This window comes from Diadema antillarum, unplaced genomic scaffold (assembly GCF_040938485.1).
Source record: "Diadema antillarum isolate AM-2024a unplaced genomic scaffold, OU_Dant_1.0 scf00000098, whole genome shotgun sequence".
NCBI lineage: Eukaryota > Metazoa > Echinodermata > Echinoidea > Diadematoida > Diadematidae > Diadema > Diadema antillarum.
Window position 1 is genome coordinate 927,514 of NW_027270987.1, and position 15,029 is coordinate 942,542.

At 39.3% G+C, this 15,029-nt stretch overlaps 1 protein-coding gene across 3 annotated transcripts in view; it reads left to right on the forward strand.

Moving 5' to 3' along the window:
* Positions 1 to 15,029, forward strand: part of LOC139718675 (serine/threonine-protein kinase A-Raf-like) — a 74,418-nt gene that overhangs the window by 34,429 nt on the left and 24,960 nt on the right. For all 3 annotated transcript variants that reach the window (XM_071630132.1, XM_071630134.1, XM_071630133.1), the window contains exon 3: positions 5,031 to 5,276. In XM_071630132.1, the coding sequence (XP_071486233.1) occupies positions 5,031 to 5,276 (246 nt within the window). The remainder of the gene's footprint in view (positions 1 to 5,030; positions 5,277 to 15,029) is intronic.

The window sequence follows — 15,029 nt, forward strand, 5'->3', positions numbered from 1 at the left end:
TAATAATAATAATAATGATAATGATAATGATAATAATAATAATAATAATAATAATATGATAATAATAATAATAATAAAATAATAATGATAATGATAATGATGATAATAATAATAATAATAATAATAATAATAATAATAATAATAATGATACTAATATTATTATTAATAATAATATTAATATCAATATAATATTAGATAATAATGATAATGATAATAATGATATTTTGGTTTTTATTATCAACGAAGATGTCTCTTCCAAGTGCGTAGGACCTTGATAGGAGAGGACCATACTGAGAATGCAGGGGGTGTTTCACAAAGAGTTCAAGTTGAACTTAAAAATTAAGATCGACTTAAAATTATGGTAGGCCATTTGTTTCTCGTTTCAGTTTTATCTGTTTTCAGAATCCACTTCAAACTGTTATAAAAGTTTACTGATTTATTTTTTTGGCCCTCACTCTATTTTGTTAATTAATGCCTGTATGAATAAGTCTCCAATATGTTCATTCTTATATGAAAGTTAGAATATTATTGAAGTCATACACTGCCTACCATAATTTTAAGTTGATCTGGAAATGATGACATAAATGGTATCCTGGGATACCAAATGAGCCATTTTGTTGAATTATCTATTTTTTTTTAAAAAAAGGTTGTACCCTGGGTTGCCAAAAAGTGGAAATTATTTTGGTGCTGGAGCTAGCGGCGCTAGCCACTACACTGCAGTGCACTGAAGCACACGCTATTGCTAGCACAGCGTGCCGTGCATGCATCGTATAACATGCAGTGGCATGGGAGTGACTATGTAGGCGCACACACAGTGCATGCATTTCTCTGCGGCTGCCCTCGAGTGGACGTGAGGTGGCACTACACAACGCGGTAACCCGGGGTACCGTAGGTAACGTGTGATGCATCAAATTCAGGATTGACTTAAATTCTGTTGTGAAACACCCCATAGCGTTGTACAAACTATTCAAAATTCCTGGCACAGAAGGGGTTTAACAAAGTTGGGGGGGGGGGGAGAACAGTCTTAGTTCTTTTCTTATACCAAAAGCGATACTTTAGTTGAAAGTTTTATGTGACTGCTCAGGAGCTGTTGAACCATTTTTACAATTAATGTCGCCACTCTGCCAATCAGCCAAATGAAGTCAATTTGTCAAAGTTTGTGTGAGCTGTGCAGGGGAGTGAACAAATCATGGATGAACGGTTCAGCGTCATTCAATAAGTCAGTTATTTTTGTGAATGTATGAACGGATAAATCAGTGCATAAATGGGGTGAATGAATACAAAGTGTACATTGCAATAAGATAAAGCAGAAATTAGTATGGCAAGATAAAGAGGATTAATGACTTGGATAATTTTGTAAAAGAGTGATTTTCTAGGACTTCAACTCTTCAATAAACTGATATGTAAATCAATTACAATGTATATTTCATTTGGCACTTATCTGGCATTTGTGCCATGACTTAGTATCAGCTTTTGCAAAATGCACTGTGTGTGCCTCTGTCACTGCATGAAGTGTGATGTAGTAAGGTCAGGCTGGATGAATGGCATCATTTGTCAATTAAAAGTGGGCTGAGGGCTGGTCTGTGTTGTGGGAGATAGGCAAGATGCGTCGCCCGTCGTCGCCAGTGTGCGATCAGTGTGAGTCATGCCCTCGGGTGACCTCGAGTCTCCCATCTATATATCTCTCTGCTTTTCGATTTATCATGTGACAGTCATGGATGTGCACATGTTTTGTTTACATGCTGAGTTGATGTCACTGGGGTAGGAGAGATTGTGTTTTTCTTTGTTAGATGTGACCTCTTAAATAATGAATGACCTTTAACCATATTGCATAATAAAGTTTTTCTGTAATGGATTAAAATTTATGGAAGTTTCTTTTCCTACAGCCTAGTGACAAATCATTTAATTCATCTGCTCCCTTCAATTAGGTTTCTGGGGCAGGATCTCACTTTAGCATTCATTAGTTGTTGGTAGGTAAGGTAAGCATCTGACAAGCTTTATGGTTGTTAAGGCAATCTTTTATGAACGAAGCATGTGTCAAATCTGAATACTCAAGGAGTCCAGTTTGTATACATTAGTTTTTGGCTATTTTTGCCTCGGAAATGTTTTCTGGTTGTCATAAAAGGTCTTTGTTATAAAGGTGTATGCATGAAATGTTTATTAGAAAACCAGTCTATTTTCAGCCATTGCAAGAACAAAATGAGTCAGTGTTTTTTTCAGTTCTACATAATTTTCTAAGGACCTATCTCACTGGAAGAGATGTTGTCACAAATGATCAATCCCCGTGATTCAAACGACTCAAAAGACAAAAAAAAAAAAAAAGGCTTGTGCTAGCAACATGAAGGCAACTCCAGGATGATGCCTGAGATGTCCCCAAGCTACACGATTCACCCAGAAGTCGCGACTGGTGGAGACAATAGCAGTCATAGAAACTTCTCCAAAATGTCTTCTCAGTCCCAGAGACATCTCCGTCCATGGCATCTCAACATAGTCACCAGTAGGTCTCCACAAGGTTGTAGAGACATCTCAGAGATGTTGCAGAGAAGCTCTGAGAACAGCTAGAGACTGGAGAAAGTCTCTGAAAAAATTTGGACATGTTTGATTCTGTCAGGACTTTCTGGAGACCCAGCTACTTTGAGTCTCAAACATCTTTAGGAGATGTTGTGGAAACATTGCTGAGACATCTCCACAGCCAGTAAGACTCAAGTCACCATCAGGTCGCCACATAGTCTCTCAGCCAATGAGATACCTACGTAACATACTTGTCTGTGTGTGGAAATGTAGTCTCGGTCATTTTGTGGCCAATAAAGAAGAATTTACCAGACAAAAGGAATACAGATGAAATAAAGATGAATGAAGGTTCATGTAAAGTGTCAGAAAGTAGGCTTTTATGCATTTCTCATTTAATATACACTTTTCAAAGTTGTTTGAAATTTACTGCCTTTGTTGGTGAAGAGAGGTTGCTAGTGTGAGTAACCTCTAACTTTCGTGGCAGAAAGGGGGTTCAGGACTCCCAATCGTAGATGTGCCCTGTCTTGCAACAGTACAGATGCTTAGCATCTGGAGTGACATTGACTCAAATTCTGATTTTTTTTTACAGCATAGGAAGATCAATACATGACATTAGTGGCTGTTGTCAGTTTGCCTTGTTGTTAGGAGCCCAGGTATGCCAGCCAATCTGGTTGCAGGTATGCCAGTCATGCGAACTGTTCTGATTTGAAGTCAAAGTAAAGCTTGAAATGCCAAGAGGGTAGGGGTAGGGGCAAGAAATAAAGAAGTGGGATCAACAAATAAGAAAATGAACTTAATTGGAGATGAACGGGTGTCTGGTGGGATGGGTGTCATCCATTTGTTTTGTTTTGTTCTGTTTTACTGTCGTTTTTAGTACGTAATTCCCTTTTATTTGCTAAACATCACTCTCATAGCAGAGCTGATTTTAGCTGGCTAAAACTGCTACTCTCTGATACACAAATGATATTGAAAGTATTATAAGATTGCATTGTGCAAATATACATGATGCAGCGTAATGATGTAAGTAGGTGTAGATTCATCTTTTTAAAAAAGCATGTATTCTTTGAAACTTTGGAAAGGATTGTGTTTAGGCGGGGGGGGGGGGGGGCGGTTAAAGTTTTAGAAAATGAGATGTGCATAGCTCTAGCGGAATACGTCACAGCTCCCATCTGTCACGTGGGAACGGCATCACTTGCGTGGCTCGAAGGCCAGGCACGGTGTCACGAGGGTAGAGGGGCATATTGGATTACGTCACTGGCATCGGGTGGATGACGTGATGGAGGTGGGGAGGGGGGGTGGAGGGGGGAGGAGAATGCCCTCCGTAGGGGAACAGTGAGAGAGATGCACAAGGTGATGGTATCCGAGGCTGGACAGGGAGGAGAAATGGGAGTGGGCTTGGCTAGGATCACGTGGAGGAGAAGGAGGATATTGAGAAGGGAAAGGAAAGTCAGGGAGTGTCTAAACCCCCCTGAGAAAGACACTCGATGAAGAAAAGAAGCGAGGATGAATTATGGAAATCAGAGGAAATGAGATTTCATTGGAAATGCAAGTGTGTGGGTAGATGATTCTCAAAGTTAGTATAGCAATTGTCTTTAGGAAAGTGAAAAAGGATATGGGGGATGTTGTCTCGAATTTGCATGGTATACAGAAGTGACAGATTCTCAAACTTTTGACCTTAAGTGAGAGGAAATAGGCTAAAGGGAGAATCTCTTATGTTGGATGTGTACGTGGGAGGAGGGGTGTATTGTATGTGTGTGATTGACCTAAAAGCTGTATGACATGGCATTATTATCATTATTATTATTATTGTTTTATTTCTTCTTCTTCTTCTTCTTATTTCTAATTTTTTTTTTTTTTTTAGATAGACCAGTGTGGTCTTTGTGTCTTTGTCTTTGTGTCAATTGAGCACAATGAGCTATTGATCTGTATGAACTACAAATCGTATGGATATGTTCCAGGCAAACAACTTTGTAGATTTTGAAACACAAGCAGCTACAAAATGTTTTGATGCTGTGGAAATTATAATGTATTATCTCTGTTGGAGTCTTGAATAATGACCATATCACGTTCAAACACGATGTTTTGTAGAGAGTTAATTTCAGGTAAGACATTGATGTCGTTTTGCTAATGACTTTCATTCTTGCTTGTGTCTAAACAGACTGGGCATTGTAGTAAAGAAAAAGAAAAATCTCTTGTCCTGAAATGAGAATATGTTGTTGAACAACTGTGTAAAACTACATTACAGGTATATATGATTTCTAGAAATAAAAATGCCTCCCCTGTCTATACATAGCTCTTGGTATCATTGTAGTTTTCATAGTCTTCAGAATACTTCAGAATAGTTCAGATTCTGTTAAATTTTACAAAGTCACATGATTGAGAACATTTTATTCTAACTTGTGTGTCAAAGTGATCGAGTCTGAAATTTGTTTTTGTCCCAAATTACTCGAGGGTTAAAATAAAATAAAAAAATCAATATCAATCATACCCTGCTTTACCCGTCTCATATCTTTTCATAGGAATATCAAGATTTGACGGAGAAGTTGAACGAGCTGCAGATCCAGGAGCAGAAGATCAACAATGAGATGAGTAATGGACACACCTCCCCCAACCCCCCTTCCACTCCGCCCCCTGAACCGGAGCCCTTCAAGCTGCAGCCGGTGCCGCACAAGGGGGAGGTCACGACAACGACTACGACAGGTCATCCGAGGTCACCGCACAGCCAGCCAGTCAGGGCGCATCTGCCGAACCAACAGAGAACATCGGTGAGAAAAAAAAAGAGGAGATCTCGTTTTTCTTGGAATTCTTGTTTCACTGTGCTGTCAGAAAAGGGGTGGGATGGGGTTGGAGGGATATTCTCATAGGAGAGCAGTGGCTTGTAGAAGACCTTACGTGTCACTTCCTTGTATGGGAGGGAGTGTCTCAAATTCACAAAGCCTTGCGCATTAGGTGCCAGCCCCTATGATAAGTCTATTTCTTGGGGTGTGGCTGTAGAGTGGTCTTGATTTTTCTGGGTGAATGAGATGTTCCACACATTCCTTTTGTGATAACAGAACATAGTCTTTTTTGGGGGGGGGGGGGGTGGTATTTTTCTTTAATTGGTATTAAGTTTTGATTGATCGAGAATGTCACAGTTTTGTTACATTCATTTAAGTAAACACTTGAGATGTCTATTATGCAACGCTGCACACTGGCACTGGTCCGACGGCCCCTGACTAGTAAAAATCACTGTTAGATCAGAACTTTTTGGGCATTGGACCAGTTAAAAAAATGGAAAAAACTGGGTACCTACTGGTCCGACAGACAGGTCAGACCAGTAGAAAAATATAGCTTAGTATGCAACCCTGTGTATTATATCTCTTTCCTGTTCTTGTGGTCATATTTTGAGGTTCACATCATATTCAGTAGACCAGAAGGCAGTACCCATCAGTTGCAGGCTTACTAAGGTCCCAGTTGAATCCCTTGGAACATTCCATAGTATATTCAGATAGGGTGCATAATAGTTTATATGATTGTTTATAGTTCTTCTTATAATTGTTACTCCTGTGTACTGAGAATTAACCATGACACAAATAAAAACATACACAGCAAATGAGGCTCACATCATGCCACAGGGGTGAATTGATCAGAACTCAAAGATGCCAACGTTGATATGATGGAACCCCTGTTTGAAGAGGGGAGTGGATTAGGCTGGCAGAACGGTCCGACCTTGCCCTCGAATCGTGTGGCATTCTTGGTGGCTGCTGAGTTGTAGGTTGATTGAGTCTCTGCCAGGGGAGTCCCTTGCATGTAAAAGAAATGTTTTATATTTCCAGTGTGCTCCCCAAATAATTTGTTACGTTGTTGTCGTAAAGCGGGCTGGCGAGTAAACTGTACGCAACACACGAGAACATCTGTCTGCAGCCAATTGATCCATTTCATTTTGAGATACACCTCGTAGATCAGTGACGTCACTTGCATTATGTGAGGTTCCCTGAAAACTTGTCCATGTTCTTTGAAATGTAATCTATGCCCAGCAATGCTGGACAACACCAACAATGCCTGAAAACTTGTCCATGTTCTAGAAATGTAATTTATGCCCAGCAATGCTGGACAACACCAACAATCCCTGAAAACTTGTCCATGTTCTTAGAAATGTAAAATATGCCCTGCCATGCTGGACTACACCAACAATGCAAACAAAACAAGACATAAGGAGCAGAGAAGAGCATGCTCACGGATATAACTACTGTAAAACCAGAAGCCTTCGCAGTATGAAACCTTCATGAATTCTGGCCCATGGCCATTTTTTTGGCGTGAAACTTTCAGGAATTGGCAACCTAAAAAAAAAAGTTATGCGTTTCCTTCATACTCATATATAAAGTGCAAGTATTATGCAGGGATTTGTTGAGCTTTAGCATGCATTATGCTTCAGTCAATCATGGCTCTTTGCAAAATTTGTGAAAGTTTCTAGCAGGCGAAAGTTTCTGGTTTTACAGTACCATTTTTCTGGGTTTTCAGCTCATACCGTGCATGTCCCAGCCCCCTGTCTCTCTTTGTCTGTCTCTGTCTTGTTTTATCATTTCATTCTTGATTCTATGCCTCCAAGCTGCTTATTACAACCTGTAGAGGTTGAGGTCCTTGTTTGCTTGAGTTTTATGTGGCAGATGTCTGAATTGTGATGACAGTTACATCCATCTACCTTTTACTGTGGTCAAATTCCTTTTTTTTTTTTTTTTAAAGAGAGAGATGATTTTCTTTTGTGGTACAACTATATTCAGTAATGTGTGTATATTCAAACACTGCATTCATCAGTCTCATCAGTCGTCATCCTTGCAATCAAACACAGCATTAAATCTGTCACTCTTATGTCAGTTGGGGGATGCCTGAAGTGGTAGATGAGAAAGAGATCGAGAAAAATCAGAGAACGCAGCCAAAATAAAGCCAACCCATCGAAGAAAAGAGGATATGGGTCAAATGAGAAAACTAATGACAGGATTGTAGGATTTCAAAAGTCGTCTATGAATTAAATTTGTGGCTGTTAAAGGAGAGAAATAGAGAGACAGAGAAAAGAGAGCTGGTAAATCGAGGGCCTCTTCAGTCTTACAATGGTCGAGGCTGTAGTGGTTAATTAGCCAGACTTGAAACATGCTAATATCCACAAGACCCCCACCCCCCCCCCCCCCCCCCCCCAAGATCAACTCCCAAGTGGTTTGATCTATCACGCCGTCGCTCAAAAGCCCACGTGAATGATAATTTCTCAGACCTGGTTATCGGGAATCCTGCGTCCAAGTGAGCGGCATTATGTTCCCAAATGTCAAGCTGTCAATAGGCGTTTGTGATAACGCCTACTTTGATGGCGGGGTGAGGCACGACTCGGTCTGCGCCTGTATTCAAATTTGACGTCTTGAGTCTCGGCACAAAAAAAAAAGAAAGAAAAAAAAACCACGGTCCTTGGAAATACGCTAGAAGCTTGTATGTGACACAATGAGCAGTAGGCAGTGTTTATTAAATGCGTGACTGACACGAATGAGCCAAGTGTTCTTCAAGCTCTTATAACATCCCAGTGAGGGGTAGGTTTGCAAATGAATTCAGCAGTTGATAGTAGAAATGGAATGGATACTGAAGAAGCCAGTAATGAAATTAAGATATAATGAAATTGAAGATATTTAGAAACATACCTCCTAACCAGTCTGTGTAAGGCCTGCGTTAGCTCTGCATCACATTCACCTTAAAATACTGTTATCCCATGCATGGGTAATTGTGTCCTTTTGACAAATCATTACCTGAAAGCAAAACAAAATTCTGAAACGTTTGATGATAAAAAGGAAATAAGGGTAGTATGTACAGTTGTATCTAAAATGTGTAATACGGACTGAATGCAAAGTGCTGCAGTAATGACAGTTTACTGCATTGTCATGCATAGTGCATGAAGTACCTGGTTTATTTCAATAATTTTCCATCTTTGTCACTTTTTATCATGCACTGCACAAAATGTGTCATGTATGATGGATTTCTACGTAGCTGTTTATTTCCCTGATGGCTGAACAGAAGTTCAACTTTGTGTATATATGAAATGCTAACTGGTTTGCTTTGCAAATTGCGTAAATTTTGTTACAAAACTTTGCTATCCATTTCATCGCGATAGGTGAATTGATATCCACAAGAAACAATATAAGTTTCGTAATGGACAAATCTCCTGGCATGCCTTGTGTAAAATTGCAATAGTGGTCCCTGCAGCGCTGTGTGAGCCACGGCAATGTTTGGAGTCTGCCAATAGAAACTAGCCATCCCAGGGTAGCGTGTGTGCGGTGCTAGTGCTTGCCCAGGGCAGTCTCATGAATAATTCAAAAGGCATATTAGCCTGCTTTAAAGCTGTTTCGTTTAGCCGTGCACTAGCGCATGTAGCATACATGGGTGTGTTTGTTTGTGTGTGTGTGTGTGTGTGTGTGTGTGTGTGTGTGTGTGTGTGTGCAGTCAATGAAACAAAGGTAAGCTGGGTGGTGGCAACACTGAAAGGCAGTAAGGTCATGAGTAGTATGTTGAGAGTGGGTACATTAATGATGCCAATTTGCAACTGATAAATATATGCCTGGGCAAAGCTACTTGAGGCTCCTCAAGCTGTAATCAAGCAATGGCCAATGACACTTGAAGAGGAGTGCAAATCTTAAAGTGCATCATTAATTAACATAGCAAAGCAAGGATTTCATAGCAATGAAGCTGATTATGTGCAAGGATTTAATTTCTCCCGGCTGGGATTTCTTTTAATAGTGGTTGGCATTTTTCATGTCGATTTCAAATTTTCTCACAGACTTCAGACCAGTGTCCTTAGAATTTTATGTAATAAGTTTCTTGGCAATAAACCAAACCAAACAAAAGCTGCACAAGAAACTAGAGTAATGTAAATTACTATCATATAATATGCTCTTATCCATGTGACAGATCTCAATGTATTTTAAGAATGTTGTACCTTAATGTTAATACTTTATTTCTGGCTTTTATTGAAAAAAAAAACAGAAGAAAATTAGTAGGTGTTATTATTGTTCTTTTTATTTGTTTTTTTGTTTGTTGTTGTTTTTATTTGCTTGAATAAAGCAATAGAAATGCACTCATTGCAATTTACATGATGTCACAAAAAACAGCCGTGACCCTGTGGTCAGTTTGCTGTGGCGGCTTGATTGAAGTGACATATCTTGCAATATGAAATGATGATGAAAAACTACCCAGGAAGACAAAGGTAAACGGTATCAGGAGCTGAATACCCAGGGAGGCAACAGCATCATGCCTTAGGCATGTGATGAACACAGAACGCACCAGTGTCAAAATATTTATTTACATCCTTCTGTATCTTTTGTTCCTGTTTGTTTGTTTGTCTCTTTGTATATTAGTATTATATATATATATTTATATGTATTACATATATATATGTATGTTGTTGTTGTTGTCATTGGGATAAGCGAGCCTTCACAATAACTGTCCATTTTCCTTGTTGTCAAAGATAATCTTCTTAGAATTTTGGCACACTGCAAATAAAGAGAAGACAACAAAAAATTTAAAGTGAAGGGATATACAATGTAAAAATCTATTCACTGAAGATTTAAATGTAAACTTAAGAAAAACCCAAACAAACAACATGAGCCGTAAGCTGTGCCCGTGTGATAACCATGCAAATTAGAGCTATCGTATGAGGTTTCTCTTTTCCCTCTTTATTACCTGCGTTTTGTGGCGAGTCCCCTCCCTCCCGTAATCGTCCGTGGCCTGGGGATTCTTGGGAGAGAAAAGGGCCGTCGATGTCTGTTGCAATTTACAATGAGAATGTGACAGGGTTTTTTGATGACAACTCGGTTCATTTATGAGTCTTTTCCCTCTCTTCCCCCACTCTCTCTCTCTCTGACTTTTTCTCTCACACTCTCGTCTTTTACTACCCTTGCCTCTGCCAGGGAGGCTAAAAACCGAAACTGCCGTGAAATTCTTTCGTGTGCATCACTGCGCAGCCTTCTTTGGACTCGTCGCATGGCGGTTTCGGGCGTTCAGCCGATTTGTATCTTACTTAATACGTTCCTTGACGGGATAGATTTTGTTACTAGGATTTGACAGTGCCCTGCAAGTAATGTCATTTGAACAGTGCCATGACGGATAACATAATCTACCATGGTTTGTTGACAGTATTCAAAACAAAATTATGAACACTTCAATATCACTACAGGATTTGAAGAGATGCATCATGAGGTGCATTTGTCAACTCTTTTTTTTCGGCAGGAACAGGTTTTCCAAATGGCTTTCAGGGATTTTAGAAAAACACAAAGCTGTTTTGATTATGGGGTTTGGAAAGCCTTTTTGAAATTCGCAAATTTGTGCTTTCCGAAACAGATTTCAGCCAGAAACGTGTTTCTAGAACTAGAAGCAAGAGAAATGCAAAAGCTGTTTTGAAACGACTTTGTACTTTGGTTATGAACCACGTGTTTCCGGTTTCTGAAAAACGTGCACCATGCCAAGTACATGTGTATACATCACACACGGCACAGCGTGTATTAAGCGCACGCGTTATATGACCCCTTCTCCTCGGGTCAAACAACGCAATGCAGCTGTGCAGTGACAAGGCCAGTTTTAGCATTAGCGACGAGTTGATAAACACGGCTTATTTTGGAAGGCGTTTGTAAAGGGGTTTGGAAACAACTTTTGATAGTGGGTATGGAAAGCCGTTTAAAACTAGGGAAAGATGATTAACGCAGCCTAGGATTGCATGATATAGGAGCAATAAGATGGGCAGGCGCAGCCTTCAAGTTTTTGTTACTATATTTCAGTGCAATAAAAAGGGGAACATGATAGTTGATACAACCCCCTCCCTCTGCCTAGAGCAGGTAATGGTATCTGCGTTCAATGGATGACCGTAGTCCTTTATAGTTTGGGCTCACTTTTGGCTCAGATATAGCTAGTCCACACGAGTAGGTATACTTACAAGCCAAATAAACTAACTGAAAGTTTGTAGTTTTATATATAGCTTGCATTCAATGCGTATAGTGTAGATGAGAACTTTTGCGCACATTTTAGTTTCATGAATCTTGGCTCTTTGCGAATTTCTTGAAAATTTCATGCACGCAAATATTTCTGGTTTTACAGTATAAATAAATAAACTAACCAAATAAACTAACTGAAAGTTTCTAGTTTTATATATAGCTTGCATTCAATGCATATAGTGTAGATGAGAACTTTTGCGCGCATTTTAGTTTCATGAATCTTGGCTCTTTGCGAATTTCTTGAAAATTTCATGCACGCAAATATTTCTGGTTTTACAGTACCATCCCATCTTCAGACTTGTGAAAGCTCTTCAACGTTGAATGGAATTAAAATTTGATTAGATCTAGGGATTTACCATGGACATGTGCCATTTCATCTTCTGCTGTGTGAAAGCACTTACTGTACAATAAGTTGAATGGACCTGAAATTGGATAGATAGCAAGAGGGAAAAAGTGACATCATTTTATCAACTTAAAAGGCCAGTATTCAAGAACTTAAAAACATGTAAACAAGACAAGAAATGTTTGGCAATAAGCCAATACATTTTGAGAGTGTATTGTAAATAGTTTGGTTTACATATCTATTTGAATTTGGAATTTTTTTTTTCTGTTTGAGGACCAAAACAAGCTATTCTATCTGCGTATAGATATGCAATGCATTTGGATATTTTGTATGAATAGATTGTTGCTATGTTAGGCAAGCCTCGCGCATGTTTTATTGGTGTTGGGTAACAGTCTATAAAAGCTAGTAAAGTATGCATAAATTTATCTACCTGCCTCCCCTTCTGATTTTTTAAGTAATTATTTTCTGTTGGGATGCATGTAATGCACTAGCACAGTATCTCCCTTATAGTTTATCATATTCTTCCTGAGTTTTGATGCATGCATGTTGGCGGCCCTGGGAACACCTTGTGAGGGAACTTGAATAGAGTGTGAATACCGATCAGAAGAAGAAAAAAAAACGGTCTGTCTTCTACTTGTGACTTAATAGAACAGTTTGTGAAGAAAAGAAAAAGGGAAGGGTGGGACTGTATTTAGTGATTTGTTCATAAATGGTGAACATGAGCCACTCGGCATAACAGCAAGACGGTGGAAAGTGTGTGCAAGAACAGACAGAGAAAAGCAACAACAAAAAAAAGTGCATTGCGCACAGAATGAGTTGCCAAGTAACCTGAGAAGTGTCGGAGCACATACCAGGCATAGCGTGGCAAACATTGACCTCTCATGGGATGACACACATTCCCAGCTCTCCAGCTTTATAGAATGTGAGGGTATGGTGGTATGTAAGCACGATTTGCATTCACGCATGTCTCTTTGAAAAAAAAAAAATCCCGGTCCGTTATTATCGACCCGCAAAAGACGTGCATTCTCCCAAGTATCGGTGCCTTGTGTGAGTAAAGTCTTCTCCAGCCGGGTATTTATAGAGATCAGCATTGCACAATCTCAATTCGCTCCTTACCAGAAAATTGAGTTTTAAAGACAGACTTTGTCATCGAATTGTGCCGCAGGACTTGAAGGTGAATCATAGTGTCTGTGAGATTATTTGGGATATATATCACATATCACTTTCAAAAATATTCTTCTTGTAAAAGAACAAATAATAAGTTTGGTGTCCTTCCCATCTTTCTCTCACCCCTTCATAAAAAAAAGATATTAAAGGGATGGTAAAGTATTGGTGGAGATGAGAATTGGGCTTTTAACTTTTTGCGAGATACCAAGAAAACACTTATAAAATAGTACAGAGCATACCATTTTAAGAGGAATTCAAAGTTTATTTGATTAAAATCGGGTTTGGAATGACTGAAACATCCAAAAGCAAAGTAACACAAAGCGATTGTAATAAAAGGTGGGTCCCACGCTTCATTAGAATCGCTCTGTTTTGGATATCTCAGCCATTTCAAAACCAATTTTCATCAAATAAATGTTAAATTCCTCATGGAATTACATGCTCTTTCATATTTCATAAGAGGTTTCTCATCTCACCCAAAAATGTTAGAAACCTGAAATTAGGTCTCAACCAAAACTATACGATCCCTTTAAAGAATAAACAATATTTGCAAAATACCTATGATTCCAATCATCCGTATAAAGCATGTTTTTAACTGTTGCATTGTGTTTTTTCCTCTTGATATGAAGTAAGATCCAAATATCTTGTATGATGCAAGTGATAAAGAAATGTTTGATGTACTTTCTGGTTAGCCTTTGAATCAGAGATATAGATATGATGTGCAAATAGAGACATTCTTTACTCCTAAGTCCTCCACCCCCATCACACAATTCTCTACAAGCTTTGACCGACCATCACATATTTTGCTCATATTTGGTTGCTCAGTTCTCATGTTTTGATTATCCTGCAAGCTAATTCAGTTATAAGGAGAAACTGCAATCCATTGTAATTGCTTTACTTCCTTTGTTATACAATTCTCAGTGTAATGCAAGGGACATTTTCCTGTCACGTTTTATTATAGTTCCATTGAGGTTGAAAGTCTGACAAGATCATGTAAGCTCGTCATTTATTTTACAGATGGAAATATGGTGTGAGTTGCCTCAACTATCAATTACAGACTTGTAACTCAAATTGTACAATAGATTTGTCATGAAAAATAATGGGAACATAGTTGCAGCATAGTAACAGCCAGGGCCTCTTGATTTGTGTATTGCTCAGGTGATCTACTGTGGAGACGTATAAAATACCATCCAACTTGTGAGAAAAGATGAATTTCTGAATTGGAAAAAAAAAGGAGCTTGATAGATGGGGCAAATATTGCATTGAAATAGAAAACATTTGTAGCCTATAATTTGTTTCTCTTAAAGGTGCATGGTCCCGGTGTTTTAGTCAAATGCGTACGTGGGCGCACGGCGCAAGTTTCCTATAGAGACCTACGCTATCGACTCTTCTTTAGCGCTTATGCTTTGGCCCACTTCCCAGAGTCCGAAGAAGTCCAATTCACTGTAGTCAGTGGTCCGATCACAGTTCGGCTCATGATTCGGCTGAGGGGGATGACAGCTTTAGCAAACTTCTTTTGAGATGTCATAATAAGAAGCACATATCGTCTGTTGAGAATGAGAAGGGCGTTGAATGGTCTTGCACACTATGGGTTTTGTGGCAACTTAATGCCCTTATCATTCTCAACCGACGATATGCACGCACCCTGGCATTACTACAGACTGCGCGATGCGCAGAGAAGACAACGAAGGCAACGTTACTTAGCAACACCTACGCACTTTACTCTTGATGACAGCTCAACTTCGGTAATCTTCGTATCAATTCTAACGGTGATCAGCAGTATCATCAACAGCGCCCTCTACGCTACTAGGACTGTGCACCTTTAATAAAGAAACATTCTTACTTGAGACCCCTGCGGGGGGGGGGGGGGGGGGGGGGGTGATTATGATGTGAGAAAGGAAGACAATGGCCATGAATGAACGATTGGTTTAAACACATAAAGTAAATGTTTATTATGGCCTCTTTCCCTCCTCCTTTTCTTCCTCTTCCTCATCCTCTTCTTCCTCCTCCCTCCT